We start from the raw sequence: 18,803 nt of genomic DNA on the forward strand, positions 1-18,803 counted from the left end.
TAAAATAAATAAAACTGTGTTCTGTTACCCCTACACTCCCCACCCCTATCAATGTTAGAATTGGAACCGTCACATAGTATAACTGTGCTGAAGATGGGAGCAGGTATCTTACCTCACTGACCATGTCCTTCACGTGTTTTGCAAGCGTCAAGGCTGGGGTCTGATCACCAACATGGTGATGGGGTCTCTCTTTGGTGGCTAGCTCTACATACAAGTACTGTGACAAGGAAAGAAAAACAGAACGTTCAAAAAATATATGTTTCTAATTAACTTTATCTTGGGAACCCTACAAAATGACTGTGCTGAAAATGCGTACGCACACACAGACATCATGAAAATGTAATCCAGTCATTCGTCTTCCAGGCCCTCTCTCACCTCATCCTTCTTCCATCTCAATACTCTGGCTACTCCATAAATGCCAGCAAAATATTTACGAATCAAAATCCCAAAGGAGCATAATAGCAATGGCCTTCACACAGCCCTTATTAAGAGCTTTTATTCTGGGCCATCTTTAAAAAACATTACTGATTATTTACAAGACCATGGTTTCACCTTTACTGGAAAAACTACAGGGAACGTACCCAGGTGTAAATTAGTAACACGTATGGTGGATGCACTAATTAAAAGCAAGTTTCTGGCTTTCACAACCACATGCAGCAGTGGAGATAGCAGGAGATACAGCGTCCAGGTGTTGCATACACATTCTACATGTGGAGGGCAAAGGCAAGCACAGCACCTCATGGGGCACTGAGGGGAGACTGCTCATATGTATGAATTATACCTTTAAAGAAGTACAGAGGGGAGTCCACCTTGTGCTAGCCTCTGAGTGCTAGCAGTTGCAGGAGGGGTTCTGGTTCTGGCCTATTTTGAGCCACTGAGTGCTGCAGCCACTCTAGGCAACTTCTACACACTGTGAATGCAAGAAACCCTATTGTGCTGGCCCCTATCACTAAGGGAGAAGAACTCTTTGTAACTTCTGCCTGTGTTCACACACACACACACACACACACACCTGCACACGCTAGACCTACCTATTTGTCTAAACTGTACATGCAGGTTTTTCACATCACTTGGCAGACTGCACATCAATTAAAAAATGTCATCATTTTACCTGGCTAATGCGCCCATTAATAAAGACAGATTTATTTGGCTACCTGGGTTAGGATTTTAGAGAATCTGAATGCAGTTGTATGGGGGTTTAATAAAGATTTCTGCTACTTCAGATGAAGAGAACTGGACATGTTTGTTAAAGAAACATCATGAGCTTGAGAATCATATTGTCATTTGAAAATGTGTATTAATCATTATTACAAGTCATCTCTAAGATTTCTAAATTGACTTGAGAAGGGTTGTGGGGAGCACTGTAGTAAGATGGATTCAACAATCAGCACAGATTCCCAGCCCCTTTTCTATTAAGGAAGAATTTTACCTGACTCTGTATTTTCTGTCCTTTCTTGGCTCGTAAGAAATCTGGTGTATCAAGGATCGACGTGAATTTTGTCTTTTGCTTCTTGCCTGCAGCTCTGTAAACCACCTAGAAGGAGACAAAGCCTGGCAGTTATTTTCTTTCTTACAAATATTCAATTAGCATTTAGTTAATCAAAGCTGGGAAAGGATAAGGTCTAAAATACATCAGGAAAGCCAGTGAGATGATCTGAGCTTCTTTTGATCATTGCCAACCTGAACAGATAAAATAATGCAATACTTACTTCACTCAAATGTGCCTTCAGCTCCTGAACTTTCCTGTATTCGGGAGTGTCCAGAACCACACTGTATTTATCCCGCATCTTCTTTGCCGTATTGGTGTATACGTAATTAGACTGAAAATGAATAAACATGACACATATTGAAGCTGCAGTATTCTCAGCAGTGTATAGAAAATGTACAGGGGAGCCTAACATGGGTAACGGCTGATACAGCGGCATCACGCTCAATTGCTAGTACTTTGAATCAGCTGTTTTGAAGCAGCATGGCACGAAACACTCTGAGTTCCTTAATCATTCTGACGTAGCACTTACCACAGATCATCTTGACAACTGTGCATCAGTAAATAATGAATCAATATTAAATTACGTGTCAGAAAAAAGAACATACCCAAAGCTCCCGCAAGTGACGAGCACGGACCATATCAGGAGTATCATACAGGAAGCAACCCAGGCCCCTCAACCAGTGTAGATCCTCTTTGTATTTATTCTGTGAAGCAAGCATAATAACAGAAAATTAAAAGTTGATCCTTTTGGAAAAAAGTGAATAATCAAACAATCATATTATTTTAGCTTGTATACAATTTAAATGTCAAGTCAAATTCTTCTCCCAGTAACATCTGCACATGTGTGACTAGGAAAAGAGTTTGGCCCATCACATTCAAAGGCAAGGTATCTTTGCTTACATCACTTGTGATATCTCCAACGTGGCGGCAATGGATCACTTGAGGGGTGTATGGCAAGGAAATCAAGTGTCCCTGCATCTTAAAGAAATCTGCCTTGTAGATCAGCTGAAAGAAAAAGGGAAAATATTACATATATTTAATCATGCTGAATATACCAAGCATCTCCTTTTTATAAAACTGAAAAATGAGACATACATCACTGATAGCTTCCTGTGTGGCTTTGACTTGGCGAATTTCTGGTGTGTCAGGGGTGGTATGAATCTTGTCCTTATTTTTGTGGTATATCTCCCTATACAGCCTCTGCACCAAAGGAGAGAGTATTCCATGTGTTAAAAACAGAACTCTTGAAAGAAAACCACACTGCATCTGGGTTAGCAGAAAATAAATAGCTATTGCTCTATTAATCGCAGACTTCCTTCTACTTCCATGCACTAGATAGTACAGAAGGACAGGAGAAAATGGAACCACTTTAATAGAAAGGTTTGGTTCTTATACGGTAAAGACATTTCACAACAACTATTTTATTAACATCTTGGAAACGTGTTACAGAGAATCTAAGGCCCAGATCATGCAAAAAATCATGTATATGCTTAATTTAAGCACATTTTAAAATCAATGGTTAAGAAAGTGTGTGGGGTTTTTTGCAAGCTTTGGGCCAAAAAATGTTGAAAATATGGCTCTCACTAGCAAAGAGACTTATCAGTTTCCCAACAGCTTTTATTAAAAAGCAGCTAGATTGTTTTATGAAATGATGTTGTCATGTATTTTAGTATACACCAGAAATATCAAATAATGATGCATTAATACAAACATATATACCAATAATTAACATTTACAGTACCTCATTAAGAACTTTATTCACTTTCTTTATATGCTCAAAGCCAACAGCTTTGGGTCCAAGAGTGTAGCCTTTAGCCTTGATGTGCTCATAGGCTTCTTTGTATTTAAGCTGTAAAATTAAAAAAGAAGGTTTAAAATAAAAGGGTGTAAGAAAAATCATATATGATGTTGGCTGTGACTGCATCTGTAATAAATGCCTGTTTATCTACTACTATTTACAGCCAATATAAAGAAAGGACTATATTTAGGTTTGGCAGCTTCTATACAGCACAAAGAGCCAGACTTTTAAAGGTATTCAGATGAGAGTGGGTGCCTAGGCACGTCTGAAAATCCTACTAGGCATCTATATGCATTTGTAAGCACCTAAACTTTTAAAAATCTGTATGGGTAGGTGGTGTATTGAGGGCTCCAAAGGATGTTCAGATTCAACTAGATCTGTGAGAGCTTCTGCCAGAAGGACACCCCAGCACAAATCAAGGCCACGCTCTCCCACCAGATCATCCTGATTATCCTGCCCTTCCTCAGGGGTTAATTTTTCCTGGGACAAGGTGGCTCCCACTGACATAGTATTAAATCAAGCCCAAAATGTGACCCTTATGAATCCTGAACTATGGAAAATAAGCCACACATCTTTAATAGACACATATGCTAACTTTGAGAGATTTCATGACACATTTGGATTCTGTGATGTAGCAGAAACTAACCTTTGGGGGGCTATTTCTATTGAGATTAGTGATTTTGTTTCACTTCTCATGCATTTGATAAGGTATAAATATCAGAGGGAAATTTATGTCATGACAGCAAAATATTCAGATTTCTGTACAGTTCATCAGCTTTTACAGATACTCAGGGCAAACACAATGAGCTGCATAGCTGAATAGCAACTTCCTTATAGCAATATTGTACGTTCACATAGGATGCCTAGAGATCACCGAATACTCTCTTGCAAACCAAATCTTAAAAGAACTTAGTATATTACTTACATCGCTGCCTATGTATTGGACATGTTTAGCAAGCTTAAAGCCTGGAGTATCTGGTGGGAGTTTGTATCCAGTGGGGAGGGCATGCAAGCCAGCCCCCCGGTATAGATTCTGCAGGAAAAGTAAAAAAGTTACAATTACATAAAATATGTGAGGGAGTTTGTTGGTATTGCATAGCTAGTATCTTCTTTGCAATGGACCAAATCCTTCCCTTTTTAACTCCACTGAGGTCATCTGAGGCATGCAGATAATAAGCTACATCAGGTATCCTTGTACATTCACGGAGATTTTTTAGTTTAATTTCAGAGCAATAAAGACTAGCCATGATGGGCCAGAGGAAAAGCTGAAATCATCACACAAGCTGGGTTTGGGGTACAAGGACAAGGCTTGGAGAAAATGGACTCTGTCGCTAAACCCAGAATGCAATGAAGAAATGCTGGCTGGGTCTTGGATAGATGGCTTTCAAAAAGCCAGATGGTTTTGAACAGACTGTATTCTGGATCTCCAGTCTTGGAGTGCAGCAAAGAGAATGACGGCCTCGCAGATTGGATTGCTGGCTCTGAAAGGTTTGCATTCAGAGCTGGCATCTTCACCGAGAACAATCACAGAGAACATAACCAGTTCTAATGGGGAGAATTCCCTGGAGTTTTGTAAACTGGAAATATACACTCCCAACATTGTTGAAGTAGCGTATGTGACACCCAACAGCAGAAGTTGGCCATTATTCTTTAGTATCCTCTTAGAAATGAAAACTTGATACTTACTTCACTCTGTATCTTATGAGCATGCTTTGCCCGCACCAAGTCCACTGTTTTATCGGTGGGGGTCATTTTGCCTCTAATATTATGCACATATGCATGGCGATAGACAGCCTAGGAAATAAGAAAAAAACAATTAGCCTATTGATACCATTTTGTGATATGTGTTTGTCTAACTCAGTGATTCTCAAACTGTGGGTCAGGACCCCAAAGTGGGTCACGATCCTGCTTTAATGGGGTCGCCAAGCCTCACCGCCCGAGGACTTCAGGTTATAGGCTCCCTCCTGGGGTCGTGTAGTAATATTTGTTGTCAGAAGAGAAGCACGGTACAATGAAGTTTAAGAATTCCTGGTCTAACTTATTGTGGGTCAATTAGTGTTTGCTGGCTTATCAGGACCATCTTTTGAAATATGTAGAGGGAAAAAGCTTCACATTCAGGGTATGTTGTGTAGAACATGCTTGCCATGCTGCTGAAAGCAGCTGTTGCCTAATATTCTATTGATGGTATAGCAAAGGGTGGTACTGGACTAGCATGAAGTGATTCCAACATGTCATTAAATGTCACATTATTGGAATTATTGAGACATGATACATATCATACAGGGATGAAATGTGGTATAAAGACTTACATCACTCAGATTCTTGCCACTAATGACATTCTGGACATAATAAGGAGTGTCAGTGATCATGGTGTAGTCATTCTTCATTTTCTCTGCCTTAGATTTGTACTTAATCTGCAGAGAGAAAGAAAACAATTTGATTATTGTAAGTCTGTTTTTTTAATTAAACAACTTGCTTATGCACAATATTAGTAATTCAGTAAAGTCAATTATATTTAAGCAAAAAGAAAAGAAAAAAGTACTCAGATGAGACATTTGACCAGATAAAAACAGTCATAGCACTACACTCGGGGAACATTAGAATACTTCAATAACATAACTATTCTGTTATTAAATATTTGTATGTACCATAAAAAACATGAATCCCCAATATTCTAAATAAAAACTCCTGAGAAGATGTGTTCTTTGTAATCAAAACCATTATCTACAACTACTTCAACTGCTTAATCCTGAACTAATAATGGGTAAGAAAACTTTGCCTGCAAAAAAAATTGACTCATCAAAATCAATTACATATCACTTCTAGATTGTATTGATTTTCATTCAGTGCTGCTGTACTGTGTACAAAGCACAATGGCCCTGTCGCAGCTTCCGGGGAGCCCCCCGAGATAAGTGCCACTCAGAGCCTGCACCCCTCACCCCCTCCTGCTCCCCAGCCCTGCCCTGAGCCCCCTCCCACACCCAAATTCCCTCCCAGAGCCCATACCTCAACTCTCTGCCCCAGTCCTGTGCCCTCTCCCACATCCAATCAGTGGCCCTGATTCAGTAAAGCATTCCCATTCCTGGAGAGCATCTCAGCATGTATATCCCAACGTCAATCAGACTTAAGCCCATTCTTAAGCACTTTTCTAAATATGCATGGACTAAACAAATGCTTGAGTGCTTTCCTGTGGGGGAGGGGGGTCTCCTCCTAACACCTAATTATTGCAAATCAATAAAATTTAAAGAACTCAATCTGAACATTTCAGTGTAAGGAGGAAATGCAATGCCCTTCCAGGCTTTGTCCCCATGGTAGTTTAAAGAGTGAGACTAGATGTGAAGGAAACTGAAAAGCAGAACCGAATTAGAGACAATTCAGACTTACATCACTGCGAAGATCATATGCATGTTTGGCATGAAGAATTTCAGGAGTATCCCAAACAAAGCAGCCAATGCCTTTCAGCCAGTTAAGGTCATCCTTGTAAACAATCTAGAGTATTATAGAAAACAAGGAAGTGTTTGAGAATTTCACTATAGCTTAATCCCTTAGCTATACATTAACCCTAGATGGCAGCTTTCAATAGTAAATATCTTTTCCAATATTCTGAAACTAATTTGCCTGGACCCTGATACAACAAGCACTATTGGTTCTTTTAGCTTTTAACTGAACTGAGGGTGCAGGGTGAGGGAGCCTATACAATTAGAATTAGTTTGACAGGAAGGTTTTCAACTAACCTGTATTTTGCATAATGATGCATTGCTGCTGAAATAATGCAGGGCATTTCAAAATCCAGGGAATTTTGCCAAATACAAATGATTTGTCTTTCTCTCTCAGATTCTGGGCATTTTTTTTTTCAAAATCTGAGTGTGTTTTTTTTAAAAGCAAATACAACCAAAACATACTTTAAAAAAATCTAAGCAACTGTGTGAAAATTTGTATTTTCTGAAACTAAGCAGAAAACACAAATCTTCAGAAAGATCATAAACCTGTGCTAATGCAAGGAATTCTCACAGTCCCTGTTTCCAGCAGCTATATTTATTGGTATGAAAGACAGTAATAAAAAGAAGAAGTACTGAAAAAAGGCTGCAATTCTGAACTTTTTTGGTATGCATATCTATTCTGTGGATGAAATTCACTTTACCTGCATATAGACAGAGTAACTGACTGCACCCAAATAGTTGATGGAGTAGCAGCTACTGCCCACAAATAACACTTGCATGTTCTCCTGGTATCACTGGATTTGCAGAAACACAGAAGCTATGGCCCTTCCTCTGGCCTGCCCCCATACTGGAGCAATCCTAGAGAGCCTTTTACCACATGGGTAAACCCACCTGGGGCATCAAAATCTCCAGAGTACCTTGCACTATTGATTAATTACTTTGGGTAATTTATAAACACAACCTGGGAAGGAGTTTGGAGAACTGTCTGATCACTAGACTTGCAGTGCTGTGGTCTGATGTTCATACCAGGGAGAAACCAGACTGTACCTGTTCAGCTTGATCTAAGCTAAACACCTGTGGTATAAGCAATGTTTGTAAACAGTCTTGGACAGATGTTATGTGCGGACATAAAACAATGCACAAATATTGCAATCTCAGGACGCTCCAACATTTTTTCTGCAACACAATTTCACCTATTACAGACAGAATCTAACAACAGAAATCTCTTTGAAAGTTGAACAGTGACATAATATAATTTGTAGGCTTACTTCACTGAGCTGGTCAGTGACTTTTCTAACATGAGCGTTGATCTGAAGGTCTGGTAGGCAGGTCCACTCATGGAGATGGAGGCGATAATCAATTTCACTGACTTTTTTCTGTGTGGCCCTAGCAGCTACAATGTCTACCATGTCTGGAAGAATGTGGATTTTGGCCTTGTTCTTTTCGTAGACTTCTTTGTACAGACGCTGTGAAATTAAAATATTATGTTAATAATGGGAGAAAAGAGTCTGACATCATTTACAATTGTTGATTTTCTTATGCAATAGAAGTTAGAACAAACATTTTCATGTTATAAGTAGGTTCCTCAGCATTATAGTTTTTGTAGGGTAGACCTTGTTCTACAGATACACTATCAAAGGCTTAGCCACAAAAGAAAATGTAGCAGAACGAACATAAACATATTTCTATACATATTGGAGAAAGTTCAGGAGAAAGGTTAGTAAATATCAATAGTTGCCAAACATATTTAAATATGAAATCTTGATTAATGAATGTGGATGCTTTGACTATCAGGAGAACTTAAATTTTAAAAAAGATACTTACATCAATGTTAAACTTGCCAACTCTAAGGCATCTTGCTGTGTTGGGATCATCTTCAACGCTTCTGGGTAGAGTGTAAAGTGCTTTAAACTTATCATATTCCTCCCGATACTTGACCTAAGCAGAGACAAGGAGAAAAAATGACTTCCTCCAGTAACACAACTACATTTTTAGAGCCACATTCACTGGTGACTGAAGTGGGCACAACTCCTTTGAGGTCAGTGGAGACTGAAAGCAGTTCAGGGCAAGGTCTTGTCTTCTGTTTTGTTAGGTGTACCTATGATGCCATATAGATAATGACAGCTTCCAGATGAATTTTGTAAAATAGCAGGAATAAACAAATTGATTAATTTATTGCAGGAAAATAATTCCAGCTCTTTGTATTTCCAGAGGTCGATATAAAAATGTTCAGGAAGGGAACTATCTTTTATGGGTCTCAGTTCAGCAAAGCATGTGCATGAATCCATCCATATTCAGCAAAGCACTTAAGCACATGTGTAACTTCAAGCACATGTTTAAGTACTTTGTTGCATAGGATGGATTGCTGAATGAGGGCCATCTAGCATATGTCTTGTATAGTGATTGTCAGGAAGAGCTTTCCAACAGTACTACATATCGTGAATTTTGCTCATCAAAAGATGAATCACAGAAATATGTCTTTAGTTGAACCTGTGTGGTTAAATCCATGAAATGTAACAGTATCTCAAATTCAAATCTAGCCAGAGGTTTAGATCCTATTGTCTTATATCTAAAAATTGGAAGTATAAAAAGTGAAGAAGTTGCTGAAAGCAAACTTTGGCTAGGGATATAAGAAGACAATCTTTTATTGAAGTATTTGGTAGAAAGATTGAGAAGGCTCTTGTTTCGAGCAAGAACCAAGTTGTGGTCAACAGATAATAAGGCTGCCAGGAGAGAAGAAATTAATTGCATGAATGACTGTGTACCTACTCACAGACACACATTTGAAATAAAAATAAATAGTACTATGTAAATGCAAAGCAGAAAAGGGCTTTATTGCTAGCATTAATGAGCTGCAAAGATAGAGACGCTTAAAATATTATGTTCACTTACAATACTAGCATTATGCTTCAGTTCTTTGGCACGAGACAGAGAGACGGAATCAGAGGACATTTTGTAACCAGAGGCTTTCACTTTATCCCAGGCTTCCTTGTACAGGTTCTGAGTGGGAATACAAAGATCTCTGAATATGTTTTTCAAAACTCTTACATAACGCACAGTATAGGAAAGCAATCAAAATCATTTGTATCTTAACTTAAACCCCTGCAGACCTCTGAACTCTTACTCAAGCCCGATAGACTGAATGTTGGTTCAGAATAATCACCCACCAGGCCCAAAAGCTCATTCCATGAGTGACAAAAGCCAGCTGTTCATCCACTGGGGCCCAGTCTCCTGCAAGAATTGGTCCCCAATTGTGCTTTGACACATGGAATCAGCTTATCAATACACTGTATTTTGCCTAACATCTGGAACTAAGGAGTTTGAAAAAACAAAATCAATCCCAGCTCCTTGAAAGAAACAAAAGAGTTTAAAACACTCACATTGCTAAAAAGATGTTTCAGATTTTGTGTTCTTTCATGATCCACTGTTTCCACCACAGTTGTATATTTGTCCTTAATTTTGTGATAATTTTCTTTATATTTCACCTTTAAGAAAGATATAGTGATTAATTCACTATGTTTTAACTATCTGTGGGAATGGGGGAAAGTTTCTGGGTGGAAAAAGGGGAATGACTCACCTCACTAGCATGGATGCCGCTCTGGACCGCAGTCACATAAAGCGGTGTATCGGTAACGGCACTGTAGTTCTGCAAATTCTCTTTTCCTGCAGCTGTGTATTTCAGCTAAGAAAACACAGACAAAAAGTGTTCTAAGAATAACTAGACCTGCTTCTCTAGCAACTTCATCATGTTTTCCAGGTCCATCAGCCATCTATTCCCTTTGTTAAAATAGGCCTCTATACTGTATATTATAATTTTTATTCAGAAATGTTAACAGCAAGAAGTCTTGGGAGCTGATCACTCCACATGAAGATATTTCAACAGTGGAAAGTTCACATATAAGCAGACCAATCTCGTAATCTTCAGACTAAAATAAACTTGCTTGTTCAAACTCTGTTAAACTGCTATCCTTTCCAGTTCCCCTTGGTTCTCTGCTTTTCTCAATAACAAGAGGAAGTAATGATGTCTCTATCAGATAAGCCTGGAAGACTACGTTGCATTTTTTGTATTTGGCTGATCTAAAGCATACTGTACAGAATCAAGCCCTGCTCTCAGCTATGGTGGTGTAAACCCCAAGGCATGTAAATGAAATAAAAATGTGGCCCACTATCTCTTCTTATTTGAGGAAGATTTGCTTACTTGGCTTTGGAGATCATATGATTTCTTAGCATGCAGGATTTGTGGGGTGTCCCAGACATAGCATCCAAGTCCTTTCAGCCAATTTAAGTCCTCTTTATACACAACCTGTAAAGAAGAAAAACTAAATCAGTTCCTAGAAAATGTGCATCCTACCTGAAAGGTGGTAATTGCACCTTCCCCATACCAACTCAATGTCTCCCACATAGCAAGGCAGAGTGCTACTCAAGGCTGTGACCCAGTCTTATTCACCGATTAAAATCAGTTTTGAAAGTTTATATCTGAGAATGAAGAAAAGTGTTCAATATCACAGTTAGTCCCTGTTATTTTCAGCTTTTTCTACAGGAATTTCTATGAGAAGTAAAAGTAGAACAAAGCGGCAACCCACATCATGTAGAGTCCGATTATTCAGATGTAATCAGACCTTCTTGGGTAAAAAGGACCATTTCATATTGATTTAATAGAACAATTATATGGTCAACTAAACCAGTGCATTCCAACTTGTTTGGTCAGTTGTACCAGTGTACTGGACTTTGAGCCCTGTCCTTGGTGCAGCACCCAAAGGTGGCAGGGCAGAGGTAAACCACTTTTGCACTCTTCTGATTCCAGGAGCTTCTGGGAGCTGTTTTGGCCTCAGTGTAAGTTAGAGCAGTCCAAAGGGAGCGTTATAATGCCTGAGGATCACTGCAGTGCTGCAGTGTTTTGACCACATCTTGTATTCCCAACATGCCTCCTACACCAACCCTAGTCATTAGAAGCTACTGGCATGCTTGCGCAAGTCAGGTTTGTATGTTTCTGTACGACCTTACCCAAAGCTCACTGAAGGCAATAGGAAAAAATAACAAATGTGGACTCCAGTGGACTTGGATTAGGCCTGTAAATCTTAAGCTTTTTTCCAATTTTCAAACAAAATAATAAATAACAAGCTCACGAAAAATCCTTTGAGAAATTGTTTAAAGCCCAACTGAACATTATGGCAGATTCAATTACATGATGTTATTAAGCAATTTGGAAGCAGTTATTAATTTCACATAACTACTTTAAAAAAAAAGTAATTTTGCCAGAAGGCAGTGAAGCTACCCAAACTTAGAATGACTAAACAGGGTACATACATCACTCAAAATCTCCTGGGCTTTCTTTGCCAGAACAACATCATTTTCTTCAGGTGAACAATTCCACTGGTGGAGGTAGGTTCGGTACTCAAGATCACTGAGGATATATTGACACTTTTTAGCCAACAGGTGATTCAACATGTCACTTGGAATATGGACATTTGCCTTGGTGTCTTCATAATTCTTTCTGTAGGCCAGCTGGAAAGAAAGTACGGGGGACAGGGGAGAGAGTAAAAATGTGTATTTTTCAGGCACAGCTCTGACTAGAAACAGAGCTATATCACAGGGTCTAATCCAGCACCTTTTCAACTCAATGGCAAAACTCCCATTGACTGCAGTGGGATCAGGACTGAGCCTATAATGCTGAAGAAATACTTATTTATTAAATTTAAATGTTTAAAATTAATTCTACTGGAGTGCTATAAGAGAAGGAGTGGCCCTTGTCCTGTTAGTTTCACACAGCTGGTTAGAAAATGCATGAGACTTTGAGGTATAGTAACTACTCGTTTAACGTCATAGTTATGTTCCTGAAAAATGCAACTTTAAACAGAACGATGTTAAGCAAACATTTCCCCATAAGAATTAATGTAAAGGGTGGGGGGTTAGGTTCTAGGGAAATTTTTTTCGCCAGACAAAAGACTCTCTCTCTATATATATATACGTGTGTGTGTGTGTATATAAATATATACATATATATACACACACACACACACACACAGCATAAGTTTTAAACAAACAATTTAATATTGTACACAACAGTGATTGTGAACCTTGGTTGAGGTGGTGAAGTCAGAGGGTAAAAGAAGGAGGGATATTTCCCAGGGAATGCCTTACTGCTAAATGATGAACTAGCACTTGGCTGAGCCCTCAAGGGTTAACATGTTGTTAATGTAGCCTCACGCTCTACAAGGTAGCACGAATAGAGGGAGAGGAGACAGGGACACACACCATGTGTGAGAGAGAGACATAAATTGCCCCTTTAAGTACGCTGACCCTACTCTAAGTACATTGCCTTTTTAAGTAGATCAGCAAGTTGAGATAACAAGTGTTGCCAGCAAGCTCCCTCTGTCCTGGGCCCTGTCGTGTCCTCCTTCCCTTCTCTGTGGAGATAAGGTACAGGAGTGGGGGAAGGGGGACACCCTGACATTAGGTCCCCCTTCCCCCCTCCCCTCTGCACAGCAAGCAGGACGTTCCCGGGAGCAGCTCCAAGGCAGAGGGCAGGAGCAGCACACGGCAGTGGACAGCTGAACTGCCAGGCAATTGCTAGCACAGGGAACTTAGGGGAGTGGAGAGCTGATTGGGGGGCTTCTGGTCCACCCTGGTTCCAAGCAGGGCCAGCTCCAGCTTTTCTGCTGCCCCAAGCAGTGAACCCAAGGGGTGGGGGGGAGAGACAATCAGCGGCTTTTCGGCGACAGCTCAGTCATGCTGCTCCATTCTTCGGCGGCAAGTCCTCTCTTCCTCTTTGGCGGCACTTCGGTGGCAGCTCAAAGAGGAAGAGAGGGACTGAGGGACCCGCCGCCGAATTGCTGCAGAAGACCCAGATGTGCCACTCCTTTCCATTGGCCGCCCCAAGCACCTGCTTTCTTCACTGGTGCCTGGAGCCGGCCCTGGTTCCCAGCCCCCACCAGCTAGCTCCAACGGGCTGCTCTTCCTGCAAGCAGTAGACAAAGCAGGCAGCTGCCAAACAATGTTATAAGGGAGCTTTGCCCAACTTTAAACGAGCACATTCCCTAATTGATCAGCAACGTAACAACGAAACAACGTTAACCAGGACAACTTTAAGTGAGGAGTTACTGTAAAAGCAGTCCTAAACTCCAGCTACCACTTTTAATCTCCGAAGCTGGGGAAATAACATTTCTTGTGGGTATGAGCACTGTTTTTGTTCTTCATCAGATCTTTTATTAGCACGTGGCTAGCTAGATCTCCCTGTCTAACTGCATGAACAATATTAGTGACTGTATTTGTTTGTAACTGTGTGTGTGTCTTGCGAGATTGTGAGCGTGAAGTGGTGAGGTGGTGGTGGTAACAGATTGACCATTATGTATATCACTGTCTAGTTAAATCCCTGCTAGAGTTAACAGGCCTATTACTACACCAAGTGCTGCTAGCTAGCACTGAACTCTAATCAGAATCCTCTATTAAGCTATGGTAGCTTGAGCAATACAGTACATCTCTCTGCTCAGATTTCACACAATGGTTACTCCTGAGGGCATTCTGCGCCAAAAAATTAAAAATTATGTGCCAAAAAATTCTGCACACAATATTTTAAAATTCTGCAAAATTCTGCAAGTTTTATTTGTCAATAAATAAATGCAGAGGCTCCAGCATGGCAGTGGGGAGCAAAGGCCACTGGCTGCACGAAGGTCAGAGATCACCCTGCAGTCCCCCGACCCCCAGGAACATGGATTCAGTGGTGAGGCTGCACCCGATACAGCATAAGGCCTGGGCCTGCCCTAGAAACACCCTGGAGCCATGCTCCTCTGTGCTAGGTGCACCGGTTGTGGGGCAGGTAGGCTCAACCAGGCAGTTCCAAGTGTGGAGGGGCTTAGTGGGGGGGGATCCAGGTGTGGGCTGAGAGGATTCTGTGTGGGACAATCTGGGTGCAGGCAGCTCAGTGTGGTGTCTAGGACTGGGGGGGTCTGGATCCACAGAGGCTTGCTGGGGGGTTCCAGGTGCAGGGGCAATGGGATTCTGCAGGGGTGAAGGTTGTTAGGGCTCAGCCGAGGGGTCTGGGTGTGGGTTCTCAGCAGGAGGGGTCTGGGTGCTGGGGAAGTGAGTCTTGGTGGGGTCGGGGTCTGGGCGCAACTAGTTGGCAGTCAGTGGCGTGGGTCTGGATGTTCGGGCTCAGGGTGGTGGAGGAAGTGGGGCACCAGGGTGGGGGCTTGAGTGCAGGGAGCTCAGTGGGGGGTGGTCTGGGTGCAGGGGTGAGGGGTCCCAAAGCAGGGCATCTGGGTGCAGAGGGGATCCAGATGCAGGGACTGAGGTTCAGTGGGGTCGGATTTGGGTATGGAGGACTAGGGGGGTTCTGGATGTACCGGGTGAGGCTTGGCAGGGGAGTCTGGGTATGGGAGGTTTGGATGGCCAGGGGTTTGGTGGATGGGGGAGCAGCTTCCTGAACAGTGACTCCTTCCCCGCCCCCTCAGCTGAGGAGTGATGGGTTCAGGAAGCAGGGGAGAATGCTGAGCTTCCTGTAGCCGGGGGAGGTTTCTGGGGGTGGGTCTGACACAGCCCCAGCCACTCCTTGCAGGGTAAAAGGAAGTCCCATCTTCTCCTGCCTCCAGCCCAGCCGGGACTACCAGCTGATCCTGGCTCGGGGTAGGAACCACTGGCTGGGATGTCCCCAGCCCCGCAGTGATTTACCTCTCCACCAGCTGCTCTGGGTGCCTAAAACATTGTACATGCGCTTCTAGAAAGTGATGTGTGACTTCTTTTGCAGCTTCCCTTTGTTTCGCTGTCAGAAAGTCATTTTCTGCAGGGAAGCAAAGAAATCTGAGCGGGACTTTAATTCTGCGCATGCACAGTGGTGCAAAATTCCCCCAGGAGTAAACGGCAAACAGTAAAAGCTTATGTTTTTTTCTATTCTAATGTATAGAAAATTACCTCTTTCATTACCTCTCCTCTTAGTTTCCTAGTTTCATATATAATTGTTTATCCCTGGCTAAACACCCATGGCTCAGAAAAAGATATGCCAATATAAAATAATGTTTTGATTTCATCAATACAGTAATACTAGCTAGATGTTAAATCTTAAAGGCCTTTTATGTACAAAACCCTCATGGGAGGGTTGTAGGATCAGAGTTAGGCACACACTAAGTATGGAAAAGAGAAAAAACCCTTACCGCACTCCTTAGTTTTTGGAAAGCTAGAGAATGAACGACACTGGGGAATTCGGAGATATGCTTCCCAGCCAGGTAATGGCCCTTCTGCTTCTCATAGAACTCTTTGTATTTAAGCTGCAAAACATTCACATGGAAATTGTTGAGATCATTAAAATAAGCAATGCCACACACAAAAAAAATATATGTGGGATATAATTAAAAGAAGATTCATACTAACCTCACTGTTAATATAATCAGCATGCTTAGCTCCAACGATAGGGATGTACTCTGGAGGCAAAGTATAGCCTATGGCCTTACCAGTTTCCCATGAATGCTTATATCGTTTCTAGTCAAAGAAAACATATGTAGGTTTTGATTAAACATACAGTATATTTTCCAGTAAACATACCACATTAGCAAAATATGTAGTGTCAGCTTCTTCCCTTTTTACTGAGTAGAATCTTACTCCAAAAATGGCCCCACTGAAGTCAGCAGGATCACTCACCAAGGAAGGTGTTCTTCAGTGTGAATAATGGATCAGAATCTCTGTCCCAATACAACAAAGCTTAATTTTGTTTTCATATTTAAATAACAATGCTTTCCTGATTTGGGGCTCTGGCCTCTAATATTGATATCCCCCTTTCATAATTTCAATAGGAAGCCTGGTATTAAAGCACTAGCTGGAATTGGAAAAGATTTATATCCAGACGTACGCCTCACAAACATGCAAACCTGCCAAGTCCTAGTATTAGTATTTATTTATGGTAGCCTCACTACGTGGCAGGTGTTTTCCAGACAGATGTTTAACATATCTTAAATACTATAAACATAATTTAGGGCTGGACTGTAAAATCTTTACTTGTATCGATGAGCAGTTACTGACCCCGGCAGGTATAGCTACTCACCCATTAAAGTTAATGGGACTACTCACATGGGTAACTGCTCAGCAATGTGAATAAAGGGTTCACAATCTGGCCTTTAAGCAGTAAATAAAACTAAGTTTCACCAGTAATATATCCAGATATTTCACAAAATCTAAAACATTTTTCTACATGCAAAATATTTAGAATAATAATACATATAGCCAGTGTAGAACACTTTTCATTAGTAGATCTCAAAGCACTCTACAAAGGAAGGTAAGTACCATTATCCCTACTTTATAGATGGGACACAGAAGGGAAGTTACTCGCCCAAGGTAACTCAGAAGGCCAGTAGGAGAGTCTGTAATAGAACTCAAGTCTCCTTAGTCCTAGTACAGTGTGCTAGTCTAGTGTGCTATCCACTGGGCAATTACAGTTCACATTAATATATAATATAAGTTTAGTCAGTTAGATATGCCGTTTACCAAATCTTACATCACTATAGAGCTTAGACATCTCTCTGGTGTGGTTCAATGCTGGAGTGTCATCAGAACCAATGAAGTGGCCTCTATCAAGGTTAAATGTTTCTTTGTATTTCAGCTAAAGAAGAAAATAAAGACTGTGTTAATGACTTATAGGAAATGAATTAGTTGATTGGTCCGCTTGTGAGAAACAGGCATTTACACCCATTTGCACTACCTTATCTGAATTATGTTATTTAGTGCATATCAGTCATTCTGGGACCTAGGCAAGTATCATCATAATGGTTCATCAAAAATTTCATACATTACTCTAAGGATATGAAAACTCTTGATCTGCAGAAATATTTTAGTAGGTGTTCTGTAAATTAAGCCAGTGTACTATACTGGCTTCACCCAGAACAGGACTAATTTTTTTTAATAATTTAAGCAAAATGTATAGAGACTATGATTATTGGAGATCATAAATTTTCTTTAAAAATGCAAAATGTAATGGTACAGTAATATTGTGTTGCTCACTTATGTAACACTTTTACCAAACAAAACTGCAGCATTAATATATTAACTATAGACCCCATCCTAGCAGTAATAATCAAGCCAGCTAATAATTTTGCTAATACATTATTATAGTTTCAAAAAAAAATGCTTACATCACTCTGATTGACAGAGTTGATCTTCGCCAAAACAATGTCTGGAGTATCAACCACACTTGTGAAATGGGAATAGTTATCAAGGGCTTCTTTCGTATAGGCTCTCTGCAAAAAGAGATGACAAAATCTTCTTAAATACCATGCACTGGAAATAGGAGGGAAATTTGTATTTGTGAAAACTTTCACTCACCTTATCTATTAACTCTTGGGCTCTGTTAACTCTCCTATGTTCCACTGAATCCAAAGGCATCCACCCACAACCCCGGATCCATTCCAGATCAGATTTATAGATATTCTGAAAACATGAAAACAAATGCAAAGAAATATACATATTATATAGACAAATGCATGAGTTAAACTAAAGAGAAATCCTTTTTTTTTAAAGCTTACGTGGTACAGGCCATGTACATAAACCTGCAAAGAATCAAAATCATGTAATATAAATAAGGGAAATCACTTACATCACTCTGTAGATCATAGGCTTTCCTTGCCTGGATGCAATCATTCTGGTCAGGGTGACACGTCCATTCGTGTAGGTATTGCCGATAATCAATATCACTGACCAATGTCTGGCATTCCTTGGCCGCCAAGACTGATATCATATCCGCAGGAATGTTAATATTGGACTTTGATTTGTGATAAGCTGATTTGTACAATCTGTCATTCTGGATCTGGCCTGCATGCTCAAACCACACCAGCTTGGGATCATCTCTCATACTGGGAACACCAACATAGTGACCTCTGTGATTAACATACTCAGCTTTATATTGCAGCTGGCAAGGGGGGAGAAAAATATGTAAATGTCAGAACTGAATACTGAACTGAACACAACTAAATCTGTTTCTTCTCTTTCTACCCTGTAAAATCTATGTTTTCTTCAACATCAGGAATAAATGGAACCCGATTATATAGGCAATGTGCTGCTAATTACATCTCAATTTTCAGTGCATTCCAGGATACAT

The 18,803-nt window shown here is 40.6% G+C and overlaps 1 protein-coding gene across 1 annotated transcript in view; it reads right to left on the reverse strand.

The window, feature by feature from the left end:
• Positions 1 to 18,803, reverse strand: part of NEB (nebulin) — a 195,472-nt gene that overhangs the window by 49,942 nt on the left and 126,727 nt on the right. Inside the window, exons 97-120 of the mRNA XM_045032832.1 lie at positions 18,303 to 18,614; positions 18,028 to 18,136; positions 17,842 to 17,942; positions 17,208 to 17,312; positions 16,091 to 16,198; positions 15,874 to 15,987; positions 12,035 to 12,232; positions 10,926 to 11,030; positions 10,305 to 10,409; positions 10,108 to 10,212; positions 9,620 to 9,727; positions 8,552 to 8,665; positions 7,996 to 8,193; positions 6,672 to 6,776; positions 5,597 to 5,701; positions 4,974 to 5,081; positions 4,213 to 4,320; positions 3,231 to 3,338; positions 2,585 to 2,689; positions 2,390 to 2,494; positions 2,095 to 2,193; positions 1,710 to 1,820; positions 1,430 to 1,534; positions 113 to 217 (exon numbers count right to left, since the gene is read on the reverse strand). Coding sequence (XP_044888767.1) covers positions 113 to 217; positions 1,430 to 1,534; positions 1,710 to 1,820; positions 2,095 to 2,193; positions 2,390 to 2,494; positions 2,585 to 2,689; positions 3,231 to 3,338; positions 4,213 to 4,320; positions 4,974 to 5,081; positions 5,597 to 5,701; positions 6,672 to 6,776; positions 7,996 to 8,193; positions 8,552 to 8,665; positions 9,620 to 9,727; positions 10,108 to 10,212; positions 10,305 to 10,409; positions 10,926 to 11,030; positions 12,035 to 12,232; positions 15,874 to 15,987; positions 16,091 to 16,198; positions 17,208 to 17,312; positions 17,842 to 17,942; positions 18,028 to 18,136; positions 18,303 to 18,614 — 2,946 coding nt within the window. The remainder of the gene's footprint in view (positions 1 to 112; positions 218 to 1,429; positions 1,535 to 1,709; positions 1,821 to 2,094; positions 2,194 to 2,389; positions 2,495 to 2,584; positions 2,690 to 3,230; positions 3,339 to 4,212; positions 4,321 to 4,973; positions 5,082 to 5,596; positions 5,702 to 6,671; positions 6,777 to 7,995; positions 8,194 to 8,551; positions 8,666 to 9,619; positions 9,728 to 10,107; positions 10,213 to 10,304; positions 10,410 to 10,925; positions 11,031 to 12,034; positions 12,233 to 15,873; positions 15,988 to 16,090; positions 16,199 to 17,207; positions 17,313 to 17,841; positions 17,943 to 18,027; positions 18,137 to 18,302; positions 18,615 to 18,803) is intronic.

This window comes from Mauremys mutica, chromosome 10, assembly GCF_020497125.1.
Source record: "Mauremys mutica isolate MM-2020 ecotype Southern chromosome 10, ASM2049712v1, whole genome shotgun sequence".
NCBI classification, from domain to species: domain Eukaryota; kingdom Metazoa; phylum Chordata; order Testudines; family Geoemydidae; genus Mauremys; species Mauremys mutica.